The 26469-nt window shown below is 40.2% G+C and overlaps 1 protein-coding gene across 2 annotated transcripts in view; it reads right to left on the minus strand.

Moving 5' to 3' along the window:
- The window catches only part of CREB1 (cAMP responsive element binding protein 1), a 46395-nt gene that overhangs the window by 12400 nt on the left and 7526 nt on the right, over nt 1-26469 (minus strand). Inside the window, exons 2-3 of one of the 2 annotated variants that reach the window (XM_072121049.1) lie at nt 6046-6167; nt 4310-4456 (exon numbers count right to left, since the gene is read on the minus strand). In XM_072121049.1, the coding sequence (XP_071977150.1) occupies nt 4310-4456; nt 6046-6159 (261 nt within the window). In that variant the 5' untranslated portion in view covers nt 6160-6167. The remainder of the gene's footprint in view (nt 1-4309; nt 4457-6045; nt 6168-26469) is intronic. The other variant, XM_072121050.1, reaches the window with a different exon arrangement.

Below are 26469 nucleotides of genomic sequence, written 5' to 3' on the forward strand. Positions count from 1 at the left end.
CCTTACTATACACACAGACATGAGCAGGGGGAGGAGAGGAGGGGTAACAAGAGTGACATCACTTTCTCTCTCCATGTGCCCCAGCTCACTTACATAACAAAAGAAAAGATGATTTTAGAATGATGAATGTATGAATTAACTAGATAAAGGCTGGGATAAATCCTGGTGAGCTGTTCTAACAGGCAGTGGTAACAGAAATAGTTACAGAGACCTGATGATAGGTGTTCTTTAAGCAGGGGGGACAAGTTTAACACTGCAGGAGCCGAGACCCTGGCAGCATAGTGTGTTACTGACCGCAGCCTTTATTACGGTGGTCTTTCTGCAGGTCATTCACTTGGTACCCTGCGTGGCTCTGGGAATTTTGCTCACTGTTCTTGTGTTTATTTTGAGATCTTGCATGGAGCCCCTAATCGAGGGAGATTATCAGTGGTCTTGTAGGTCTTCCATTTTCTCATTATTGCACCCACACTTGATTTCTTCACATCAAGCTGCTTTCCTACTGCAGATTCAATTTTCCTAGCCTGGTGCAGGACTAGAATTTTGTTTCTTTTGTCCTTCAACAGCTTTTTGGTCCTCACAATAGTAGAGTTTGGAGCCCCATACTTGAGGTCTACCTGTGATGTCAATTACAGGTCTCTCTGATCTTTTTAAGTGGGAGAACCTACACAATTAGTTGGAAAAAAAAATGTAGTCAGGCACTGACATGCAGAGATACGGACACATCGACATGGCATGTGGCGCCACTCTTGCCACTGGTAATTAACCCCAACCTTCTCACTCCACATAATTCAGTATCATCCTTATGTTCCCTCCAGCGCGCCGGCTGATAACTCTGTAAACACGATGACAGTTTTCTTTTTGCATCCTAGGTACGAGCCGACTGTCTCTTTCCCCTCCGATGTAAATCTGCAATACTACCGTATTTTTCAGCCTATAAGGCGCACCGGAGTATAAGGCGCACCTCTAATAAATGCCTGCTAAGACATCTAGATTCATATATAAGGCGCACTGGCGTATAAGGCGCAGGATCAAATGCTGTACCTAAAAATGACCAGCAGGTGGCAGACCTGTGCACAGTTCAAGCCAGCTACACTTCCTGGGAAACATGTCTTCAGCGTGTCAGAGAGCTCCGATCTCAGAGGTATGGGCTGCTGGGGGTTAATGCAGGGTGATGCAGCAGGGGTTAAGCCCCTTCTCCTTCCCTCCTCAGCCAGGGTGTTATTCCTCTGGGGTTCCCTGTGGCTCCCTCTCTTTCCCCTGTTACAGGGCTGTCAGGTATGGGGGATTTCTTACTGATGATGATGATTGCCTCGTGGTCGGCACTATGGCAGCTCCGGTCTCTCCGTGCTAGGGGAGGGCAGGATGGGCACAATGTTAGTTGTGGTGCCAGGGCACTTCAGGAGCTAGGGACCCTGTATACTGTGTGGGAAGGTGCAGGACATTTCTGGGGTTGGAGCTATTAAACACTGGTAAATGTACAGTACATCTTGTCTGTAGTACATTTCTGTATAAGTTCATATATAAGGCGCACCTTTGATTTCTGAGAAAATTAAAGGATTTTTGGTGCGCCTTATAGGCCGAAAAATACGGTACTCCTTGTGTTGTACACTTCCCCAATTATACACCTGTCCAGTCTATCATGAGTTATAATGAATCTCCCCTTGAGAACATATTCTCCCACAAGTTACATTGTTACAATTTTCTTCCTGCCATGATTAGCTACCTCTACCAATTGTAATATAAACATACAGTTGCACAAACCCCACAAGAATATATCAGCTTCTGTTGATTTTTATCCTTTTTTTATTTTATATTTCTGCTGGCTATATACTAGGAATATGTTTCAGAATATGTTATTGAATATATAGGTGTACGTGTACAGATACATAATTTATTTTCTTATTCAAAATGACAAGCATTAAAAGGAGAGGAAGTAGTGTCAGGACTTTGGTAGGTGACACACAGCACCAATAGCAGATTCCTGCTGTTCTGGGGATCAGTATGTGCAGGAACTATTTGAGCACAGCAGGAGGTAGGAGATTCTGAAGGCCGAGCGCTCTGTAGTGCTGAGGTGAGGCCAATGAGTTGTGGAATAACTGCCTCTGTCAGTGCTGTGCATGTTGATTCATTCATCAATTTGTTTATGTATGTTTTAATCCAAAACATCTAATACATTACTGATTATTTATAGTTTATACTGCTAATCGCTTATCTACTACAACCCTGTACTTATTTTACTATCTTTAGGTTACTGACATTACCTAATTTTATTATTGGTTTCTGTTTTTCTTATCCTTATATACACAGTTCTTGTGTGGTGGACCTAATGAAGATGCCGATTCGGCGTTTAATCGTGTTGTCCTATAATCAATAAAGCTTTCAATTAATTCAATACTGTCTTCATTGAATGTCGTTTTCCCAACTGTGTATACATAGATAAATTGAAGGTTTTCCTAAGGCAAAGTCCCACACAAACCCATACTAGCAAGTCTCTGAGAATTAGCTTATAATCCATAGCAAGCTTTCTCAGCTTTTTTGGGAAGCTTAGAATTTACATGTGTGGGCAGTGTATACCGGCAGAATAACTTCTGTCAGCAAAAAGCCATCCTTGCTCCATAGCAGATCCTGTCCAGAAGTTCAAGGATCAAATTATCCTAAAACAGGAGAGCTAAAGGATTATGGGATTTCCCCTCCTGACCTGCTTCATACTCCCTCACCGCTGTAGAGTAGGACAACAAAGGTAAAGTCAAAAATCAATGGGCGTAACAGATCATCCCAACCTGGCATACACATCCACCTTAGAAATGATACCTTGGTGGAAATACACTAACAGGATGGTTTGGAGATTGACGGACCATTCCACCAAGAACAGCCCCCTCAGTGAACATTGTCGCTATAAACAGCTGGATCGGTTGGCTGAGTAGCTATGAAGTAGCTATGAAATAAAAGTATTTATTTATACTAGAAGCAACAATGATGTTCTGTATTCTCCTGTCCTGATCCTTTAATATTTGTTTTGTTTTTAACATTAACCCCTTAACGCTCTGCGCCGTAGCTCCGTGCGCCAAAGTATGAAAGTTATTAGCGTCAGAAGATGGCTAATTTTTTTTTTCTTTTTTGTACACATTCGTTTAATTTTTGAAAATGTATTAAAACACAATAAAACCTATATAAATTTGGTATCACCATGATCGCACCGAACCAAAGAATAAAGTAGGCGTGTTATTTGGAGCGAAGAGTGAAAGTCGTAAAAACTGAGCCCACAAGAACGTTTTTTTTTTTCAGTTTTTCCACATTTGGAATTTTTTTTCAGCTTCGCAGTACACGGCATGTTAAAATAAATAACATTAGGGGAAAGTAAAATTTGTTACGCACAAAATAAGCCCTCACACAGGTCTGTACATGTAAAAATGAAAAAAAGTTATGGATTTTTGAAGTTGGAGAGCGAGAAATGAGCCGAAAAACCCTGCGTCCTTAAGGGGTTAAATAGAGTTAAATAACAATGCATTATTTGAACAGCCTCCTGTAGAGCCTGTATAGCTACAATTTATAAAGACAACAAAACAACTTTAAGAAGCGCTTTTAAGGCTATATTCACACACACGTGCCCGCAGTACCGTAGCACGGCGGGCACATGTCGGCGCCGGGGAGAGCTACTCACCCCCGCCCCTCTCCATAGAGAAACCTGATGCACGGCACTGTATCTCGGGGAAAGATAGGACACTTCCTATCTTTCTACCGGCTACGGAACAGTGCCAGACCATAGCCCTCCCGTAAGCCCATTGCCGTATATGGGGGACGTACATATGGTGTATATACTTCACCATTACGGCCGTGTGAATGTAGCCTAACCGACAATATTGCACATTACATAGGACAGGCTGTATGAAAAGTGGCAGGAGAAATATTAAGGGGGTGTGATGGAAATGTCCAAATCCTGGGGGGCTTAAAGGGGTATTCCCAGTTCGGCAAATTAATGTCGTTGTTTACTTCCAGTGGGCAGAAATCAAGAGAGTGATCAGAGCTGTGTGATATAATGAGCGGTGCACCTGTGTGACCATGGTCAGATTTCTGTCCACTGGAAATAAACAATTAAGCTTCCAATAGAATGACAGTAAGCAGAGATCTAGAAAGCAGTGAGGAATTAATACAGAAAGTATATTGGAAAACTGCATGACTTTTCATTATTCAAACAAAAACATTTATTTGCTGAACACCCTTTTAACTAATGGGGACTTGCCCAAATAATTATACTGTAAGATGAATCAAAGAAATATAGTTTAAAAAGTAGTGAAAAGAATTGACTCACTTGCACCGTCTGCACTTGTGGAGACTGGATGACAGATGGCTGTGCTGCTTGGATGACCCCGTGTACCTGTACCGTCTGTCCATTTGGAAGTTGGACTAATGTAACAGTCGGAGCGGACGATGTTGCGTGTGCAGCTGCCATTGAAACCTAACATAAGAGCAAGAAAATCTATTAAGGTAAAACATAACATTTCAAATAACCTGTATATATATATCAATCATATCTCTTCAGACTTTACATTTTATTAGTGATGAAAAAAAAAAAAAAACAAATTTCAGCAAAGAATCAAATAATTGTACTGATGATTACGAGCTATTGTAGTAAAATGTATGAGAAATGCAGACAAAATACACCTGTATTTTATTGTAGTAAAATCTATATCCCTGTATTTTGTATACATTTTACAATGGTGTAAAATACTGTGGGCTCTTACTAATGCAACATTAGTCTCTGCACTACTTAGTAGTTTTCATCGTAGAAACCTAACAGCTCAGGACAGAAAAGCGAGGATAACCAGGAAGAAGCAGGGAATTGGTGAGGGAAATATGTTCTTATAACTGCTGAGCAGAGTCCCAGGGCCCAAACCTGCCATGCACAAATGAGGCCTTCAGTCTTGGGATTCGGTATATGCATCCAAAACTTCTCAGGCAACAAAAAAAAGTTATTGAACCATAGCATCTGGGGCTGGAAGAGAGATATTATCCCCGGCAGCACAATAAGACATTGCTTAGTCTAGCAGGTGCTGCTAAGGTACAGTATTTTTTCACAGTACTGCCTAGACACAAATGTATTTGGTTCTCTGCTGAGAGCGTGACTAGATGTGTAGTTTCCATCCTTTTTCATGTAAACCGTACCCAATCACATTCACAGCAAATGCAGAAGAACTGAAACAATGCATCATTAAAGAACTGCCTCACTTCCGGTTTATACAAATTTTAGCATTAAGCTTACACAAGAAAAAACCTTTCCATAAGAGAAGATGGGTTGGAAAGAATTGGTTTTGCTTTGATTATGTTCATTGTTAGCTATCGGAAGGGAATGACAGGTGAGGTAGCGGCTCTGGAGGGCGTTATCATATCTTTCTTTGTGTTAGAAGCAGTAGGACTGTGAAAATATATTCATACTCCAGGACTGTAGCTAGACTTGTAACGACTCCTGTGTGACATCTTACAGACCAGTTCATCCTCTGCTGTGACCAAGAGTAGCAGCAGGCTTATGGCAGGATATTACAGAAGTACAAGGAGACTCCCTCAGTGCTCAGTCCAGCTACAATCCTGGAATATAATGTTTCACAATCCTAATTCTAACATGAAACACAGGTATGATTTAACAGATCTCCAGAAGCAATATCTAATGCTGTCCAGTGCTATGTAGTGTCAAACTTTCTGGAAGACCAGCATTAAAGACTAATTCAGAGGGGCATGTCAGTTCAATGTCAGTTTTAAAAGAGTCTGTGTGCAGTCAGTTTTGTATCCGCATTTGTTAGAAATGGATTATAACCTACTTCCTGCCCAGACCAGTTAATTGGCAAGCAAAAAAAAAAAAAAAAAAAAAAACAGACCGCATATGGATGTCATCCGTGTGCCGTCTAAATTTATATTTGTTTTTGGACCCACTGGTTGGTACATCCTTGGGGAAAAACTGGACATGTGAACACACCCATAGAAATGAATGGGTCCGTATTCTACATACAAAACAACTGAATGAGCCCTAAGGAAGCCTCAATTAGGCTTTACCTGTGCTAACGTTGCAATCTGAGGCTGGGTTTGAATAGTCATCTGTTGGGCTTCTGCCTCCGTCACAGCTGCATCTCCACTCTGCTGCGTCTCTGCTCCAGCTTCCATGGTCATTTAGTTACCTAAGAGTAGATAACAGCCAAAAATATTTACAAAAAAAAATGTAAAAAATTACGTCTTTGATGCACTGAAATTTGTAATTTTGTTACATTTTTCCTGCACCTGGGTTGTAAGCACTAAAGTCAAACGCAATACAAGTAAAAAAATAAATAAAAATAAATAACTTAAAAAAAAAATCACTTTATAAGGATTCCTTTTTCAAAAGAACTGACACTTTAGAGAAAAGTCTGGTTTTATATTTATGCACATGAGCTTCTTGATGCATGGAGGATGTGGCCATGCCTCCCTATGTGGTCTAGCCACCACTAGTGCCACTCTTTTGCAGTGACTAATATCCCATATTTAAATCGAAAGAATCCTTTACAACCCTTAACATTTATTGTTTTGCTTGTGCAACACCTGCAGGATTCAAAAGTCTTAGGGCACTCCCCCCCCTCACACACACATAGCATATTACAGAAGCAGGGTAGCGTATGGCATTTATCCAATTCTTATAAACACTGATCTACAGGATGGACGCAGCCATTTTAAAGGGAACCTACCACCACAAATCTACCTATAAAGGTAGATCGGGTAGTAGGTGGATCAATGGGACGTGAGGATAACCCTTTTAAGGGCTAAACCTCACGTCCCTGCACTTTTTTGTTAACTTTTATGCAAATTTACTTATGCGGCTACTGGGGCGTGGAGTAGCCACATCTGAGGTTACACGAGGCGGCTACTCCACGCCCCGGTAGCTGCGCGCCCCCGTCTGGCGACCTGCCGTCTGCGCATGCGCAGAAGGCAGGATCGCCGGACGAGGGCGCGCAGCTACGCGCCGAAGATGGTGAGTAGGAGGGGAAAGAGGCTACCGGGGCGTGGAGTAGCCGCCTCGTGTAACCTCAGATGCGGCTACTCCATGCCCCAGTAGCCGCATAAGTAAATGTGCATAAAAGTCTAATAAAAGTCAACTAAAAAGTGTGGGGACGTGAGGATTAGCCCTTAAAAGGACTATCCTCACGTCCCATTGATCCACCTTCATAGGTAGATTTGTGGTGGTAGGTTCCCTTTAAAATGGCTGCGTCCATCCTGTAGATCAGGTAGGTTCCCTTTAAAGTTTAAAGCTCAGCCCTATTTTTTGTATTCTGACATGCATCTCTTTATATGGTTATAACTTTTGAACTCTGTTACTTATCAAAAGTATTCTGAGATAGTTTTTTTCCCCCACATGTTGTACGAAATCATTGCATTTTCAAGCAGATAGATTTACCACCTAAATAAGTTGCCGAATAACATTTCCCATATGTCTACTTTACATTTTCATAATTTTTGAAATGTCTCGATAATTTATTTTGAAGTCACCCGGCTTACAAATCGAATATCGGTTTTCCGTATTTTCAGGATTGACTGCTTTGGGAATAATAATTTGGAATGAAATTTTACATATTTAACATAAAAAAAACCTTATATAATCAACCCATTTTCAAATCTGCACCCCTCAAACTATCAGAAACAGCTTTTAGGAAGATTGTTAACCCCTTGTGATCTTCGTAGTAATTGAATCAAAATGGCGGTGAATTTTAGAATGGTCAAATTGTGTCGGTTATACGTTCATTTAGCCCTAAAATTTACACATTTCTCAAAGATAAAAAGAGAAAGAGAAAAATCCATCATACAATTTGTTCTGCAATTTCTCCCAAGTACAGAGACCGTGGCCGTGATTTGTTTTATGGGTGCACAGCGAGGCGCAGAAGGGAAGGAGCACCCTGCAGCTGCCAGGATTTTAGTTTCCTCACTGGCCCCTTTTGTAGGCTATAAAATTTTCAGCTCTTTCGTTATTGGGGCCATGTGACTGCTTTTTTTGGCGGGATGAGATGCTCTTTCCAGTGTTACCATTTTGGGGTTGGTATCCCCTATTGTTGAAAATTTAGGAACTTTTTAGGAGATCAGAAACAGAAAAGCATCAATTCTATACTGGGCTTTTTACTTTTTTTTTTTTCGTGTTCACCGTATAGCCTAATAATCATGGTATTTTATTCTATAGGTCGATACGATTACGGGGATACCAGACATGAATATTTTTTCTTATGTTTTACTAAATTTGCCAAATAAAACCCTAATGTGGGAAAAATCTATCATTTGTGCATGGCGCCTTCCAAGTAGCATAACATTTTTACTTTTTTGGCTACAAAGCTGGTTGATGCCTTGTTTTTTTGCAGGACATGTTGTACTTTGTACCAGTATCATTCTAGAGTACATATGTTTTTTTGTTCACTTTTTATTGCATTTTTTGTGGGACTCAATAGGTAAAAAAAAAAAAAATAATTTTTGTCGGGATTTTAACAGTTTTTTTTTTTAGCGGTGTTCACTGTGCGGGTTCAATAATTATTTACTTTTATTCTACGGGTTGTTACAGATGTGATACTATATATGTGGGGTTTGTGTTATGATTTAGACTTTTTTTTGCGTTATTTTTTTAAAATATGTTATGGGGATTATGGGCATTTTATTGATTATTATTTTTTATTGAAAAACATTTTTAACTTTTTTACTATTTCCATTATGGCATATGAAGAAGCAATCATCTGATTGCTTGTTCATGATAATACTCTGCAATACTGTTGTATTGCAGGATATCAGTAGTGTCAGCCTATGCACATGCATTTAGCGGGTTTCTAAATACACCCAACTGCGGATGTTACACTGGGATGTCGGCTGTTAGCTACAGCCAGCTGTATCCCGATATATCTGCCTCTGAGCACTAAGTCACTGCGGCGTACTCTCGTGGAGTCCGTTTTTATGGATTTCATTCTGAGCTCCAAATGACACTTCCTCTTTATTCTTTGGGTTGATACGAGCACAGGGATACCAAATTTATATAGGTGTTACTAGTTTTTAGTAGATTTTAAAATATTTAAAGACTAACTGTAAAGGTTTTTTGGGTTTCGACAAATCGACAGCTTTTGCGATGTAAAACAACTTTGCCCATTATCTTTATCACCTATATACAGCGGTTTTCTTGCTATCCCCCTCAGATTACTGTAGTGCTGCAATGGCTGCCTCCTCTCCATGTGCTGATAAGCCCTGGAATCCATCAGAGAAGCAAAGTGTAAACAAATTATGGATTCATGGGAGGGGAGGGCTGCTGCTCCCTGCTCAAAGAGGAGGACATGTGACAGTGAATGCAGAGCTGGATGTGTGCTGAACAACAAATGTTTTCTGTACAGAATGAGGTACAAGATCTTCCTGTTCCCCATCACTCCCTCCATCCCAGTCTGTAATTCTACAGAACTTTCTTTGTCTCCGCTATTTCATTGCTCACTTTCCCCACCTTTTGGTATTTTATCCACTGTATTTTCAAAATTGTATCCGATTTTGTTTTAACCCTTGTAAAACAATTAAAGGGTTAAAAAACGTCATAAAAGTTGTTTTACATACATTGAGGGGTGTAGTTTCTATAATGGGGTAATTTATGGGGTTTTACATTAATTTAGGCCTCTCAAAGTGATTTGAAACATGAGCAGGTCCTTCAATAGCAGTATTTTGCGGTTTTTATGTGAAAAATCGCACCTAATGTCCTACAAAAATAAGAGTATGCATAAAAAACCATGTCCACATAAATTAGACATTTGGTTAATGTTAGTTATTACGTTTTTTTGCTGTTATGACTATGTGTGGAAAAAGTAGAACATTTTGAAGTTCTAAAATTGAGAATTTTTCCAAATTTTCACAAAATATCTGATTTTCGCATAAATAAATGCAAAATATATCACCAAAATTTTTCAACTAACATGAAGTACAATGTGTCACGAGAAAACAATTTTAAAATCACTTGGCTAAGTTAAAGTGTTATGAAGTTATAACCACTTAGTGACACAAGGCAGATTTGAAAAAATGGGCCGTGTCAGGAAGGTGAAAAGCTGGATTGCAAAAACGTCTTTCTGTGTTTTCGTTGACATTACAATAAAACTTCCCTTGTTCTGTTCTGAGTCGTAGGTTTGTTTGACTTGTGCTGCTCACTCACTCCTCAGCTCTCACCTTTCTGCTCCTGTAGAAGCGCCTCCTGCTCTTTCACCCACGCAGGGACAGAGCTGAACTCTCAATGGGGGAGGGAGGAGTTGTACAAGAGCACAAAGGTGAGGGCTGAGAGCTGAGGAGGGATTGAGCAGCACAGAGAAGTCGCATGTTTTTTTTTTTTTTTTTCCTTAAATGCATCCTATCCAAAATAAACTGGGGACAGGAACAGAATTCTGACATGGTTCAAGGTAACTTAAAACACACAATTATATTGTAATGCAAATGCACTGAAAAGGCAGAAAGTCATTTTTGCAATCCAGCTGTAATGGTCATGTGAACCTGTGAAAATGAGATCCCTGGTGACAAGTTCTCATTAAATACAAGTTTCTCTACAGTGTAATATCAATAACAGATTGTTTGGATCTTCCACTCAATATACATTTACAGCTACAGACTGGTAATGTATGTTGTATTGATCTAGGAACAACCATTGTAGGTGTAATTAATAAAGTATTAAAGTGTCACCATTTTATAATACAGCAGCCCCCCAAGTTTTACTTTTTAACAAACATTTTATGAATAATCCACTAAATTAAACCCTTGGCTAAAAAATAAAACCTTTGGAGAAGGTAAAGACTGAACCCATTGTTTGGAGTTAGAAGCTATTGTATATACCGTAACTACATTTAAATAACTCTCAGTAAATCAAGTGATATTTTACCTTCATAAAGTAAATTGTCACCATTATATAATACAGCAGCGCCCCAAGTTTTACTTTTTAACTTCTATCTTTACCTTTTGGAAATCTTTTATTTCTTTGGCCAAATAAGGATTTAATTTAGGGGTTATTCGGGAGATGTTTGTTTTCTGTACTATGCAACACAAAATGGAAATGTGTGGATTGATTTTTTTCTTCTGCCCATGATAATCACAGCTGACAAGTGGCTCTCGTAACAGCATTTTGTGTTGTGCCTAAGGCTAGCAAGCCGCGAGGAGAGGGCACTGCTTACCCCCTTCCCTCTATAGGAAACTGAGTGGTTGTGCCACAAAACAGGGCAGGAATGGGTGCTGCTTTATCTTTTGCGGCATGTCCACCTGACTTGGACACTGCGTCATGAGACACAATGTTCTCACCGTACAGTATCTGGCAACCATTGACTACAATGGTGTGCGTTAACTGGGAGTGGAAGTTCTGGGCTCTTTCTGGGAGTGCTGAGGAAGAGCACACATCTCAACACATGGCCTGTGTGGATATCAGGCCTCTACAGATCCTCCACCTTCAAGAGTCTGCATTATTCTGCTGTTGAAGCAGCCACTCACCTCTAGCCTGAAACTACCTATACCAAGCTGTGGGCAACCTCTGCCGGACACCATCTAACCAGGAACCTTCCACCAGTAGCCGTGTTCCAGAATAAACAAACTGTGAGTTTGGTGGTTGTCATCCCCAATTTTCAAATCACTAGGCTATGTTATAGCGTTTCAAAGTTATAACCACTTACAGTGACACAGGGCAGATTTGAAAAAAATGGGCCATGTCAGGTAGGTGAAAAGTGGCTTTGGCGTTAAGGGGTTAATAAACCCCAAACAGCACCTCATAGAATACTGTAAAGGTCTCAATGCTTCTAATGTGGTTCTTCTAGGTACCAGCTGTTCATTATAAACCACTTTACAGGCAGTCCCCGGGTTACGTACAAGATAGGGTCCGGAGGTTTGTTCTTAAGTTGAATTTGTATGCAAGTCGAAACTGTATATTTTATAATTGTAGATCCAGACAAAACTAATTTTGGCCCCAGTGACAATTGGAGTTTAAACATTTTTTGCTGTAATGGGACCAAGGATTATCAATAAAGCTTCATTACAGACACCTTACAGCTGATCATTGCAATCTGGCACTATAGTAAAGCATTCAGAAAGCTTCACCAGAGGTCAGGGGGTCTGTCTTTAACTATGGGTTGTCTGTAAGTCGGGTGTCCTTAAGTAGGGGACAGCCTGTATTTCCCTCTCATTTCTTCCAGGGATCCAGTCAAGCTCCCCCGCTTCCTCAGGTCCACTTCGCCGAGCTACACGTCCACACACTACTATTTGATATTCCCATGCATGTGCAGTGCCCAATTCCGTGCCATCCTGTTCCACAGGTGCACCACGCTTGCAACAGTAATGTGCGCAGTGCCAATTTGAGTACAAGCTAGCCAACTTAGAAGCACAAGCAGCTAGCTCTTACTCACACCTCAGGTTTCCTTTTTTATTCCCCACTTATCCTTAAGATTGGACATCAAGCTAGTCAGAATGGTAGGGATGTGAAACCACCAAACATCAGCTGTCTGAAGTAGTCTCAGCATTCCAGTGAGCACCACCTTGAGGTTAGATCAAATGGCCTGCTGTAGTGTAGTCCAAGTCAACTGAAACACAGGCTCCTGTACATTGTATAAATGTGTGTAATATCCAATGTCAATATCATAAATTGTATGGTAAAAGTTGGAATACCATTTTTAAAATAAACGGCAGATACACTTGTCCCATCTTTTGTTCATATGCAGGATTTTTCTCATCTTCCTCCAAGAAAGTCTTGTAGGAATGCTTTGCACAATACAGGGGCAAAAAGTATAAGAGGAAGTCAACCTGCTATACTATACTATGGTTTACACGGAGGAGAGGTGGGAAGCTTTTCACATGTTTCTCATTTAAATCTGGGGCCCTATAAAATCATTTTCTAACGGGACATTAACCCCTTACTGACATGTGACGTATTACATCACATGCCGGGTGCATGGAGAGGGCAGCAAAGGCTTACCGGTAACACCCGCGATCGGTGCCAGCGGCTTCAAAAAGATGGCGGTGCATGGCAGTATATGACAGACAACCTAGGGTTAAGGGACCAAGGGAGTCTGAAAAATGGTAAAAATGTTTTTAAAAACAATTATAAAATAAACCCTAAAAACTCAAATCCCCCCCTTTCCCTAGAATTGATATAAATAAACAGTAATAATTATAAACATATTAGGTATCGCCGCGTCCGAAAATGCCTGATCAAAATATAATAACGGTTTTTCATTGCGTATAACCCAGTAACGGAAAATTGCACCCAAAGTCCCAAACGGCACTTTGCCATTTAAAAAAATAAATAAATTGTAAAACGCAAAAAAAGACACCACCCACAGCTCCGTACACCAAAGTAAAAAAAAATTATCAGCGCCAGAAGATGGCAAAATCCCCCCAAAAATTTTAGTACAAGAGGTTTTCATTTTTGTAAATGTATGAAAACATTAACCTATACAAATTTGTTATCCCCGTAATCGTACCGACTCAAAGAATAAAGTAGACCTGTCATTTGGGGAGTACAGTGAAATCCGTAAAATCCAAGCCCACAAGGATACGGCACAAATGCTGTTTCTTTTACCAATTTCACTGCATTTGGAATTTTTTCCCGTTTCCCAGTACACGGCATGGTATATTAACCCCTTAACGACTTGGCCTTTTTTAGTTTTTTCACTTCCATTTTTCACTCACCAACTTCAAAAATCTATAACTTTTTTATTTTTCCACATAAAGAGCTGTGTTATGGCTTATTTTCTGCGTAACAAATTGCACTTCATAGTGACGGTATTTAATATTCCATGGCAATTCCAAATGTAGTGAAAATGGTGAAAAACCACATTTGTGACGTTTTCTTGTGGGCTTGGATTTTACAGCTTTCACTCTGCGTCCCAAATGACATGTCTACTTTATTCTTTGGGTCGGTACGATCACGTGGATACCAAATTTGTATAGATTTTATAATGTTTTCATACATTTAAAAAAATTAAAACCTCCTGTACAAAATATTTTTTTTTTATTTTGCCATCTTCTGGCGCCAATAACTTTTTCATACTTTGGTGTACGGAGCTGTGGATAGTGTCATTTTGATGGCGTTTTCATTACTATAATTTTTGGGACTGTGCGACCTTTTGATCACTTTTTATTAATTTTTTTATATTTTTCAAAATGGCAAAAAAATGCCATTTTCGAATTTGGACGCTATTTTCCGTTACGGGGTTAAACATAGTGAAAAACCGTTATCATATTTTGATAGATCGGGCATTTTCGGACGCGGCGATACCTAATGTGTTTATGATTTTTACTGTTTATTTATTTTTATATCAGTTCTAGGGAAAGGGGGGTGATTTGAATTTTTAGGTTTTTTTATTATAATTTTTTTTTTAAACTTTTTTTTATTTTTACTTTTACTATTTTTCAGACTCCCTAGGGTACTCTAACCCTAGGTAGTCTGATCGATCCTATCATATACTGCCATACTACAGTATGGCAGTATATGTGGATTTTACTCCCCATGCATTACAATATGCAATTAGCACATTGTAATGCATGGGTTAAAACGAAGTAGCCTTGGGTATTCGGAACACCCGAGGTTACCATGGCGACGGATCGCCGCTCCCCGTGACGTCATCGGGGAGCAGCGATCCACATCAAGATGGCGGCGCCATCTCTTTGAAGCCGCCGGCAGCATTGCCGGCGGCAATCGAGGTGAGAACACCCGCGATCGGTGCTAGCACCGATTGCGGGTGTTACCGGTAAGACTTTGCTGCAATATGCAGCAAAGACTTACCGGCTATGGAGAGGGCTCGGCCCGCGAGCCCTCTCCATGCACCGGGACCTGGCGCGCGCCGTACTAGTACGGCACGCGTCGGGAAGGGGTTAAATACCACCATTTTGAAGTGTAATTTTTTACGCAGAAAATAATCCATAACACAGCTCTGTACATGGAAAAATAAAAACGTTATAGATTTTTGAAGGTGGGGAGTGAAAAATGAAAAAGAAAAAATGTAAAAGGGCTGCAGCGTTAAGGGGTTAAAAGGTAAAAAATGATACAACATAACCTGTAACATACACGTGTCAAGCCTATATAAACCAAAATAGTGAATATACATACACAGAATATGAATTTGTTATTAGGTTAGCATTCACTCCAATGATTCATCAGATGATCACCTGACCAGGTTTAGGAAAAGTGCTAGAAAGGATTAAGTTCTTATAAAGATTAGGAAAATTCTCTCCTCAGCCTATGACAGTGAATATGTAAAGAAGAAGCCAACAGAATACTAAAGGTTATTCTAACCATGACTTTTGCAGATCAGTGCATTGTTCTTGTATAGATGCCCCGGGCAGTATGCTGCTATATGTGAAGCAGGTAGAAGAAACCTGCAGTTTATTCTTTATATATCTTTCCCTAAAAAACTGATTTCAGTGGGGGTCATTTATAGTGAGATCTTTGTTGTTTCTTTCAATGTTTTCTATTTGGTTTCATTTATCATAAGGTGTTCTTGCCATGTTAAACGTGTTAAAAATTAAACCAAACAGTCTGAAGTTCACCTAATTTGCATTTTTTTTAATGGAAAAGTCCTCTGATCAGACACCAAATTTGCTCCTTTTTCTTCCTTTCATAAAGGAACCTTGCCAACACCAAGGTTTTGCTGATACAGATTTGCGCTCCAAAGAATGGTACAAAAACAAGCACATCAGCTCTGCTCAGATAAATTATTATTGGAATAGGCGTTAAAAAGGCAGCAGTAATCCCATGGCCATTCCACAAGCTGCAATAAGCTTCTTTCTAATGTTTATAATGCTGCAACTCTGCACCATGATAACATGTGCAGCCACTGGCTCATTGTAACGAATCTGCAGCTGCCAGATAGCCTCGTGTCAAAAGAAGACACGAGGCTACCATGGCAACCGATCGCCGCCCCCCGATGACGTTCGGGGGCGTGGCGATCGAAAAAAAGATGGCGGCGCCCGCGCGCCGCCGTCTTTTAAATGCCGCCGGCGACTTTGTGCTAGCACCGACCGCGGTTATTAGCGGTGGGGGTTGTATGCATTTTGCAAAAACACCCACCTTTGTATGAAGAGGACTCAGCCCGTGAGCCCTCTTCATACATCCCTTATACCTCTGCGCCGTAGAGCTACGGCGCAGAGCGTTAAGGGGTTAAAATCGTTAATAAAATCTCGGACCCGCCATCTATATCTATACATTGTATCTCATCCCGCAAATAATAAGCCCTCATATGTTCGCATTACCAAAAAAAATTTATTTTATAGATTCTACAATGTGACAATACAAATCTGCTGTGAATGGTGCCTCCTTCCCTTCTATGCCCGGCCGTGCGCCCATAAAGCAGTTTACCACCTCATATCGGGTATCCGTGTACTCGGGAGAAATTGGTCATCAAATGTTGCAGAGCGTTTAATCATTTAATTTATTATGAAAACATCAGTTTTGACCTAAATGAATTTATTTTCCCAAAAAAATATCAAAAGTTTCTAAATCGCAGGTTCATATTGTTTTAACCCATGTGAAACAAAGGGTTAATAGACCTAAGAATAGAAGTTGTTTTACATGGAGTAATTTATGGTGTTACTATTATTTAGGCCTTTCAAAGTCACTTGAAAGCTGAGTTGTCCCTAAAAATGTGAGTTTTGGGGATCTTCATGAAAATGAGAATAATCGCACCTAAAGTTCTGCACCTCATATTATCCTAGAAAAATGAGTTTTACTTCCTGTCTGGAAAGCAGAACATTTCAAACTTGGAAATTGAAGATTTTTTACGAACTTTTGCCAAATTTTCACTTTTTTTCAGGCAGAAACGCAAAACTTATCACTTACATCTTTTACAACTAACATGAAGTACAATTCCTCATAAGAAAACATTCTCAAAATCACCTGGATATGTTAAAGTGTTCCGAAGTTATAACCAATTATCGTGACACAGGGCAGATTTGAAAAATCGAGTCTGGTCATTGAGCTGAAAACTAGTGTAGGTGATAAGGGGTTAATGGGACACTCTCAGAGTGGGATGACGTTACCATTGGGGACACTTTTTAATATTTTTATTAATGACCTTGTTAGTGGGTTTACACAGTAAAGTTTCAATATACACAGAGGATACTAAGCTATGTAAAGTAAAATACTGAGGTCGATAGTCATAGACGCATGATAAGGCGCCATTACTCCCAGAATAATTGACATGTGTAAAAGTACGCTTGCCAATTATTCCCTGGGAAGTGCTTGATAAAAAGTCCAAGGCGCGAAAGTATCACTGGGATCGCAGCACGCGGGCACTGCTCAGCACATGATGCAATGTCCATAAGACCAATAACAAAGCTCCTTTCACGCTGCAAGTATCAATCAGCATGTAAACGGCTTTGTTGTTGGCTGTAAAATCGCCGGTAGATTGATCGAGTCTGTGTATCCCCCTGCAGCATAGTGTCTTGGATGGATTAGTTTTGCCATGGGAGCCCCACTACTTCCAACCAGTAAGTGTAAATCCAGGGTGTATGAGGAGAGTGCGATGGGGCCAGGCAGGGGGGAATCCTCCCAGGGTCCAAAGATCAGTGTGTGGTGTCTGGTCTGGACATTACTTTTTGATGTCGCCATATAATGTTCTACCCCGTGTACATAAAGCTTATTATTATACTGGAAAAAAAAATTCCAGTCAAACAAAAAACACTTTGCTGTTTTGCCATGTTCTGACACCAACATAATTTTCATATAACTTATACAAGGTGTCATTTTTTCTGTTGGATTAATTGACATTTTAATCTATATCAATTTGAGACCTTTTGATCACCATTTATTCAAAATACGCTCATATACGGTGCCCATTGTCCTCACTGTTAGGTTAAAGGGGACCTGTAATCAGCAACTGGCCTAATCAACAACTACCAGCGTAGCACCTTCTAGCTTTTGTTTCTTGCATGGTCCAGTGCGGTGGCATCATCCAGAAAATCAACTTTGAAGTGAGATGTAAATTGGTTTTATCAAGGAGGTGGAGAGTTTGACACTGAAGTCAAGTCACTGAAGCTCTGAACGCCTCCTCTGTGATTGACATCATGCATCAGACTTCAAGAGATCTGTTTAGTAATGTCTCTGGATGCAGGAAAATCAATCACAGTGAAGAGGGCTTTCTGAGGAGGAGAGAGCAAATCTTTGCTTCCTTGACTTTAAACAACAAAGTTACAGCTCACTTCAAGGTAGATTTTCCGAATTATGCCACCACACCAGGCCATGAAAGAGACACGCTATTGAAGTTGTTCAGCTGCTTGACAACATACAGCTAGTGTCTCATGCCAAATTCTGATGACATATTCCCTTTAAGTGCCTCCATCAGTGCCAGCACTAGTGCAATACAGCCGACGCGCCTTGTATGGAGAGAGTTCAGCCCTTGAGACCTCACCAGCAATATGATGAAATTTGCCGATTTTAAAAGGTAACCACAAGGCTAAGTCGACTACTGTAATATGCCCCCTAAGAATAAAAGAAGTTTTACCAACTTGACACCCACATCAAATTTAATTCATTTCCCATATACCATATTGTATGGACTAGAAGAACTAAAACAGTCCTGCTAAAAAAAGGGCTTTCTTCTCACAGTATAAAGGTCAGGAGGATCCAGCACTGCCAGACTCTACTGACCACTCTGATGTGCTGATATCTGATAGAACAGAAGCTCTGCACCACGCTCTCCTCTTCCTGGTGTCCGAACTGTAACAGACAAGGATCTTATGTGACACCATCATGTCAGGTGACTCAAGTAACATGAGCCTGAAGCAGAGGCTCTTGCTGCATACAAAAAGTTGCCTCTGCTCCAGAGTAACATGGAGTTAAAGGGGTTTGTCCATGAAAATTTCTCAAATTTCAATCACCTAGTGAAGTTTAGACAAAAATTATTTTTAACCACCTTACTTTACAAATTTACTTTCTAGTTTCATTGCAGTTTTAGCTCCTATAACTCCATGATAGTCAATATAAAATTCAGGTACCCTCTAAGCAGACATATTGTGATCCCTCTGTGCTATGAGATGCTTTGTAGTCAAAGTGTGGTCAGATTAGCAGAGTACAGGTTTATTTACACTTTAATTTAGCCTCTGAACACTAGTATCTGACACATAGAAAAAGAGAGATGAGATCCATATTACACGTGACATTCTTAGCTCTGCTATAACAGCCATAACATACACATAGCTCTGCTATATGCCTCCCTTCCCTGAATAAAGATCTTATCTGCCTGTAGCGTGTAGATTTACTCTCCTCAGGAAGTTGTCACTTGCTGGCAGGAAGTCTGTGTGAGCTTGTCCTGGAATGCAAAGGTGGGGGCTGGAGGCAGAGTGCAGCTCAGTGCAGCGTCAGACAGGAGAACTATATGTCCTCCCGTCCCAATAGTCAGATGACTCAGAGGCAACAGATATTGTGTACACCAGGACTGATAGAGACAGGTTGGTATTATATCTGTGAAATACTGTATTTCTGTTAATAACATTGAATCATAGGATGCATTATTTTATTATCCTGAGAATATTTAAGAATCTTGTCTTTGTGGGAATACCCCTTTAAGTACCTCTGAAGCTGGAAGGGGTTGTGTTATTCTGAGGGGATTGGAAGGCAGATTGTATAAATAACTGATGGAGGTATTAATTAAAAAGGGTTGAGAGTTGATGGTGTATTTAATAAATATGGTGAAAACTGAGCTGAAAGTATGGTGGCGCACATGTGGCATAGATGTTTGTTAACACAGCAGAGCAATTTCAGAGATGTGTGTGTCTGCCAGCGAATTTTTAAGATGTGTCAAATATATTTTTCCATTTTCTTGATGTCCAAATCTGGGGTGTTTCACAAAGTCAAGATGGTGGAGAGTTTAAAGGCAATCTGTCATCAGAAATTGGCCTAATAAACCAATGCTATTATGATGTCAAGCTGTGGAACAGGTTCTAGATCATGTTTCTTTTATGGTCCAGCTTGGTAGCATCATCCAGAAAATCAACTTTGAAGTGAGATGTGAATTGGTTGTATAATGTCAGAGAGTTTGACACAGAAGTCAAGCTTACCCGCCTCTGAGAACCTACTCCCTTGTGATTGACATAATGCACCAGACTTCCCTGGCTGCGGAACCATAAATACAGTGAAGGGGGCAATCTATGGCAGGGAAAGCTTGACTCTGTTTTAAACTCTCCGCCTCCTTGACTTCATGAAACGAATTTGCATCTCACTTCAAAATTGATTTTTAGGATGATGCCACTGCACCAGAAAATGAAAGGAACCGCATGTAGAAGCTGCTGAGCTGCTTGACAACATACAGCTAATGATTCCCTTTAACCCCTTAAGGACGCAGCCATTTTGCAGGTTAAGGCTCAGCCCGATTTTTTGGATTCTGACCTGCGTCGCTTTATATGGTTATAACTTTTGAACACTGTTACTTATCAAAACGATTCTGAGATTGTTTTTTCCCCACATGTTGTACTTCATTTTAGTGGTAAATTTTGGCAGATAAGTTTTGCGTTTATTTACAAAAAAAAAAAGAAAATATGATACATTTTTTGAAAAATTTGCCATTTTCGAAATTCAAAATCATTGCGTTTCCAGGCAGATAGATTTACCACCTAAATAAGTTGCTGAATAACATTTCCCATTTGTCTACTTTACATTTTCATAATTTCTGAAATGTCTGGATAATTTATTTTGATGTCACGCGGCTTACAAAAAGAATATCGCTTTTCCGGATTTTCAGAATTGACTATTTTGGGGATAAATACAGTTTTGAATGAAATTTTACATATTTAGCATCAAAACCCCCTATATAACCAACCCATTTTCAAATCTGCACCCCTCAAGCTATCAGAAACCGCTTTTACGAAGATTGTTAACCCCTTGAGATCTTCATAGTAATTGAATCAAAATGGAGGTGAAATTTAGAATGGTCAAATTGTTCCCTTACACGTTCATTTAGCCCTAAAATTTATACATTTCCAAAAGATAAAAAGAGAAAACTCACCATACAATTTGTTCTGCAATTTCTCCTGAGTACAAAGACCCCCCACATGTGGCTGTGACTTGTGTTATGGGGGCACAGCGAGGCGCAGAAGGGAAGGAGGGCCCTGCAGCTGCCAGGATTTTAGTTTCCTCATTGGCCCCTTTTGAAGGCTATAAAATTTTTGCTTTTTCGTTATTGTGGCCATGTGATGCCATTTTTTTTGCGCGATGAGATGCTTTTTCCATTGTTACCATTTTGGGGCTAGTATCACCTATTGTTGAAAATTTAGGAACTTTTTTTGAGGGCAGGAGTAGAAAAGCATCAATTCTCTACTGGTTTTTTTACTCTTTTTTTTTTTTGGTGTTCACCGTATAGACTAATAATCATATTATCTTCATTCTATGGGTCGATACGATTACGGGGATACCAGACTTGAATATATTTTCTTACGTTTTACTAAATTTGTCAAACAAAACCCTAATGTGGGGAAAAATCTATCATTTATGTATTGCCATCTTCCAAGTGGCATAACATTGTTACTTTTTTGGCTACGGAGCTGGTTGATGGCTTGTTTTTTGCGGTACATGTTGTGCTTTGCACCAGTATCATGTCGGAGTACACATGGTTTTTTGATCGCATTTTTTTGCATTTTTTGTGGGATTGAATAGCTAAAAATCATAATTTTTGGAAGGTTTATAGCAGTTTTTTTTTACGGCGTTTATTGTGGGGGTTCAATAATGATTTACTTTTATTCTACGGGTTGTTACGGACGCAGTGATACTATATATGTGGGGTTTGTGTTATGATTTAGACTTTTTTTTTAGTTATATGTCTCTTTATATGTTTTGGGGGTTTTGGGCATTTTTAGTGATTTATTACTTTATTTTTTTATTGAATAACATTTTTTTTTTTACTTTTTCACTTTTATACCATGGGACATGAACAAGAAATCCTCTGATTGCTTGTTCATGATAATATTCTGCAATACTCATGTATTGCAGAGTATTATCAGTGTCAGCCTATACACTTGCATAGGCTGGCACTGTGCCAGTAAGATGACGTCACTTACCGGCAATTCTTGCAGGTAACTCTGGGGTCCAGATCGGACCCCAGAGTTGCTATGGCAACGATCGGCGCCCCCCGAAAACGGTTCGGGGGGGCCGATCGTGGGGGAAAGAACCCCCAGAGGCATGTTAGATGCCGCGGTCGCGCTGACCGCGGCATTTAACGGGTTAAGCACCCGCGATCGGAGACAACTCCGATCGCGGGTGTTACACTGGGGTGCCGGCTATCAGTCACAGCCGGCACCCCGTGTTTCCCGATGCCGGTTCGGCTCAGATCTTGAGCTGAACCGGCATGGGCTCAGCGTCCGATATATCGGACGCTGAGCGCTAAGTCATTGAGCTCAGCGTCCGATATATCGGACGCTGAGCGTTAACGGGTTAATAGTGAAGTCAAGCTCTCCCTGCCTCTGAACATCTCCTGCAACAACTACTCCATCATGCACCAGACATCAGGAGATCTGGTAAGCGAGGTCTCTGCGTTCAGAACCATCAATTACAAGTAAAGGGGAATTTCTGAGACAGGCAAAGCTTGAATTCAGTGTAAATCTCTCCACCTCCTTGACTTGATACCATAAATTTACATTCACTTCAAAGTTGATCATACTGGTAGTGGTTTACTAGGTATATTTCTGCCTTTAAGGTCTCAGCACGCGACCATATGGTCTTTTTCTGTATATATGGCTTTACATGCGGGACATATGACATCGTATGGCACCATATAAAATACAGTGGGCTGGCAAATGATGGATGTCTGAATATTGGCCGGCAGACAGCATGCACCTACCACAGGTACTGGATACTGCACGTATATACGGTAGAATACGTTGCACAGGCGTATGCAGCATATATTTTATATGTTCCCACTGACTTCTATGGAACGGAAATACAAAGGAAAATAATACATGCTCTATATTTTTATACATCCCGCTACAGTACACAATAGGACCATGTACATGGATGGCTGTAGTGCCCATTAAAAAGTATGGGGCCCTATGCCGACCGTATATATAGCTGTTTTAATAGCTTCTCAACACGTTTGTGTGCATGGAGCCTCACGTGGGTCGCATTAATGACTATACAATCATCATAGATGGTTCTTAAAACATTTTCATCCATTAAAAATAAGTGCCCTGTGGGTCTAAACCTGCATAAACTTCTCCCTGTACCTGGGGATCAATGAGGACAGTGGCATCACATCTCCTTAAGCATATAAGTGACATATGTGTAAGACACTGCTGGTCAGGATGACTATGTATGGAAATACACACAGGCTGCAAAACTAGATGGATGGGGCTGCCAAGATGGAAGCGTGGCCACATGAGATCATGGCAACTGTGGGCACAGTGGCTATAGTGAGTAGTCAAATCAGTGTGAGAGAGCGATAGATGTAAATACACACAATCTGCTTCTAATGTATATACACTGTGACAAGCGTAATACACTGGCATATAGAGATCTCTTTTTAATATATATTTTCATTAAATTTATCTATTAAAACAAAATAAATTATACATTTTATATTAACCGCTTAAAGGGGTATTCTCGTCTGGGCAGTCAAATTCAGTTTCACCAATCTTCCATATATAAACATTTCTTCAATTGGATGTTATTAAAAAAAAATGTACCTGTGTGAAGATAATTTCTCATAAATGTAGCCATGTTGTCCCTTAGAAACGAGATGGCTTCCTCGGTTACGACCACGTCAGATTTTGGTAGCGGTGGCCAGACATGCGCTATAAAGCCCTGCCGGACCTCCTGGCTTCAGAAATCATTACCACAGGACAGCTGCGGTGTTATGAAGTAACTCTCGGAAATTTCATATACAAAAACTTTTGTTTCTTTGTGCAATCCCTCCAGCAGAGGTGGCCGTATCCGAGGAAGCTATCTTGTTTCTAAGGGACCATATCACTACATTTATGAGAAATTATCTTCACACAGGAACATTTTTTTTTTAATAACATCTAATTGAAGAAATGTTTATGTATGGCAGATTTATCAAACTGAATGTGAATGCCCAGATGAGAAAACCCCTTTAAGGGTGCAGGTTTTTTTTCACTCATTTCTCGCTCTCCACCTTCAAAAATCCGTAACGTTTAAATTTTTCCGTGTACAGAGCTGTGTGAGGGCTTATTTTGTGCATAACAGATTTTATTTCACCATCACATTAATTATTATTCCATGCCGTGTACTGGGAAGCTGGGAGTTCTTGTGGGCTCTGTTTTTACGACCCTCGACATGTGCTCCAAATAACATCTCTACTTTATTCTTTGGTTCGGTGCGATCACGGTAATACCAAATTTATATAGGTTTTATTGTGTTTTAACACAATTTTCAAAAGTTAAACCATTGTGTACAAAAAAAAGAAAAAAATCTGACGCTAATAACTTTCATGCTTTGGTGTACGGTGTTCTTTTATGGAAAATTGCCGACATTTTCATTGCTACCATTCTGAAGTCTGTGCAACATTTTGATGACTTTTTATTCCATTTTTTATGTGATGTATGTGGGCGCTATTTTCCGTTATTGGGTTGTCACTGCAGACAATAACAGTTTTTTTCATATTTTGAAAGATCGGGCATTTTGGGATATGACGACACCAATTGCATCTGTGATTTTCACTGTTTATTATGTTTTATATCAATTCTAGGGAAAGGGGGATGATTTGTTCTTTAGGTTTTTTTTTACTTTTTAAAATTATTTTTGAAAAACTTTTTTTTACCATTTTTTAGACCCTCTAGGGTACATTAACCCTAGAGGGTCTGATAGTTCCTGCCATATAGAGCAATACTACTGTATTGCAGTATATGGCATTTCTGCACTGTATACATTACAATGAGCCACTGGCTCACTGTAATGAAGCTGCAGAAACCATGCAGCCTCGGGTCTGACGAAGACCGATTGCTCTGGGGTGTTCTGCACATTCTGGGGAGCGACGATCGGATCCAAGATGGGTTTTCAAATGCTGCCGGCATTTGAGGAGTTAATAGCCGCGATAGTGGCAAGCACCGACTGCTAGCGGTGGGGTTTTGCTGCAATATGCAACAAACCCCACCGCTGTATGAAGAGGGCGCAGCCCGTGAGCCCTCTTCATACACCCCCCCCCCCGCACCTCTGCGCCGTACAGCTACGGCGCATAGCGTCAAGGGGTTAAGAACTCCATGGGAGTATAAATAGAAAAACCATGCTTACCTGAGGAGGAGTCTGATAAGCCACATGGAATGCATCTCCCTACTCCCCACGACTGTGAAGTGATTGCATGTGCACCATAACTACTGCACATGCGCAGTAAAGCACAGAGGGCAAGAAATCCAGACAAATTGTGTTTTTTTTTTTTTTTTTGCAGGCATGGACAGGAAAAGCTGAAAGAGGGGGCAGTGGGAGGCTTAGTGATGCAAATCCACCTGAAAGGTGTCCTTTAACCCTTTCAGGACCTGGCCCTTTTTTGTTTTTTCATTTTTTACTCCCCATGATCAAAAATCCATAACTTTTTTATTTTCCCATGTACAGAGCTGTGTGACGGCTTATTTTCTGCGTAACAAATTGCACTTCATAGTGATGGTATTGAATATTCCATGCCGTGTACTAGGAAGCGGGAAAAAAATTCCAAATGCAGTGAAATTGGTTAAAAAAAACGCATTTGTGCTGTCTTCTTGTGGGCTTGGATCTTACGGATTTCACTGTGCGCCCCAAATGACATGTCTACTTTATTCTTTGGGTCTGTGCGATTACGGGGATACCAAATTTGTATAGGTTTTATAATGTTTTCATACATTTAAAAAAATGTTAAAAAATTTTTGGGGGGGATTTTGCCATCTTCTGGCGCTAATAACTTTTTTATACTTTGGTGTACTGAGCTGTGGGTGGTGTCATTTTTTGCGGATTTTGATGACGTTTACAATGTTATCAATTTTAGGACTGTTCGACCTGGTGATCACTTTTTCTAGAATTATTTTAAATGACAAAAAAGTGCCATTTTTGACTTTGGGCGCGATTTTCCGTTACGGGATTAAACGCAGTGAAAAACCGTTATCATATTTTGATAGATCGGGCATTTTCGGACGCATCGATACCTAATGTGTTTATGATTTTTACTGTTTATTTATATTTATATCAGTTCTAGGGAAAGGGGGGTGATTTGAGTTTTTAGGGTTTTATTATTATAATTTTTTTTCTAACCTTTTTTTATTTTTAGTACTTTTCAGACTCCCTAGGGTACTTTAACCCTAGGGCATGGGTGGCGAACCTATGGCACGCGTGCCAGAGAGGACACGCCGAGCCCTCTCTGTGGGCACGCGGACCATCTCCCCTGCTGTCTATATATAAATCATTAGAACTCCCGGCAGGCAGGAAAAGCTGCTGATCGCCGAGAGCTCCAGTGATCTCTTTCACTGAAGGCTGCGTCTGACCTGCTCTGTGCTCATTAGTGCTGCCTAGAGACACAGCAGCAG

The sequence above is a fragment of the Engystomops pustulosus genome, chromosome 8, assembly GCF_040894005.1.
Source record: "Engystomops pustulosus chromosome 8, aEngPut4.maternal, whole genome shotgun sequence".
In the NCBI taxonomy this organism is placed as follows: Eukaryota; Metazoa; Chordata; class Amphibia; order Anura; family Leptodactylidae; genus Engystomops; species Engystomops pustulosus.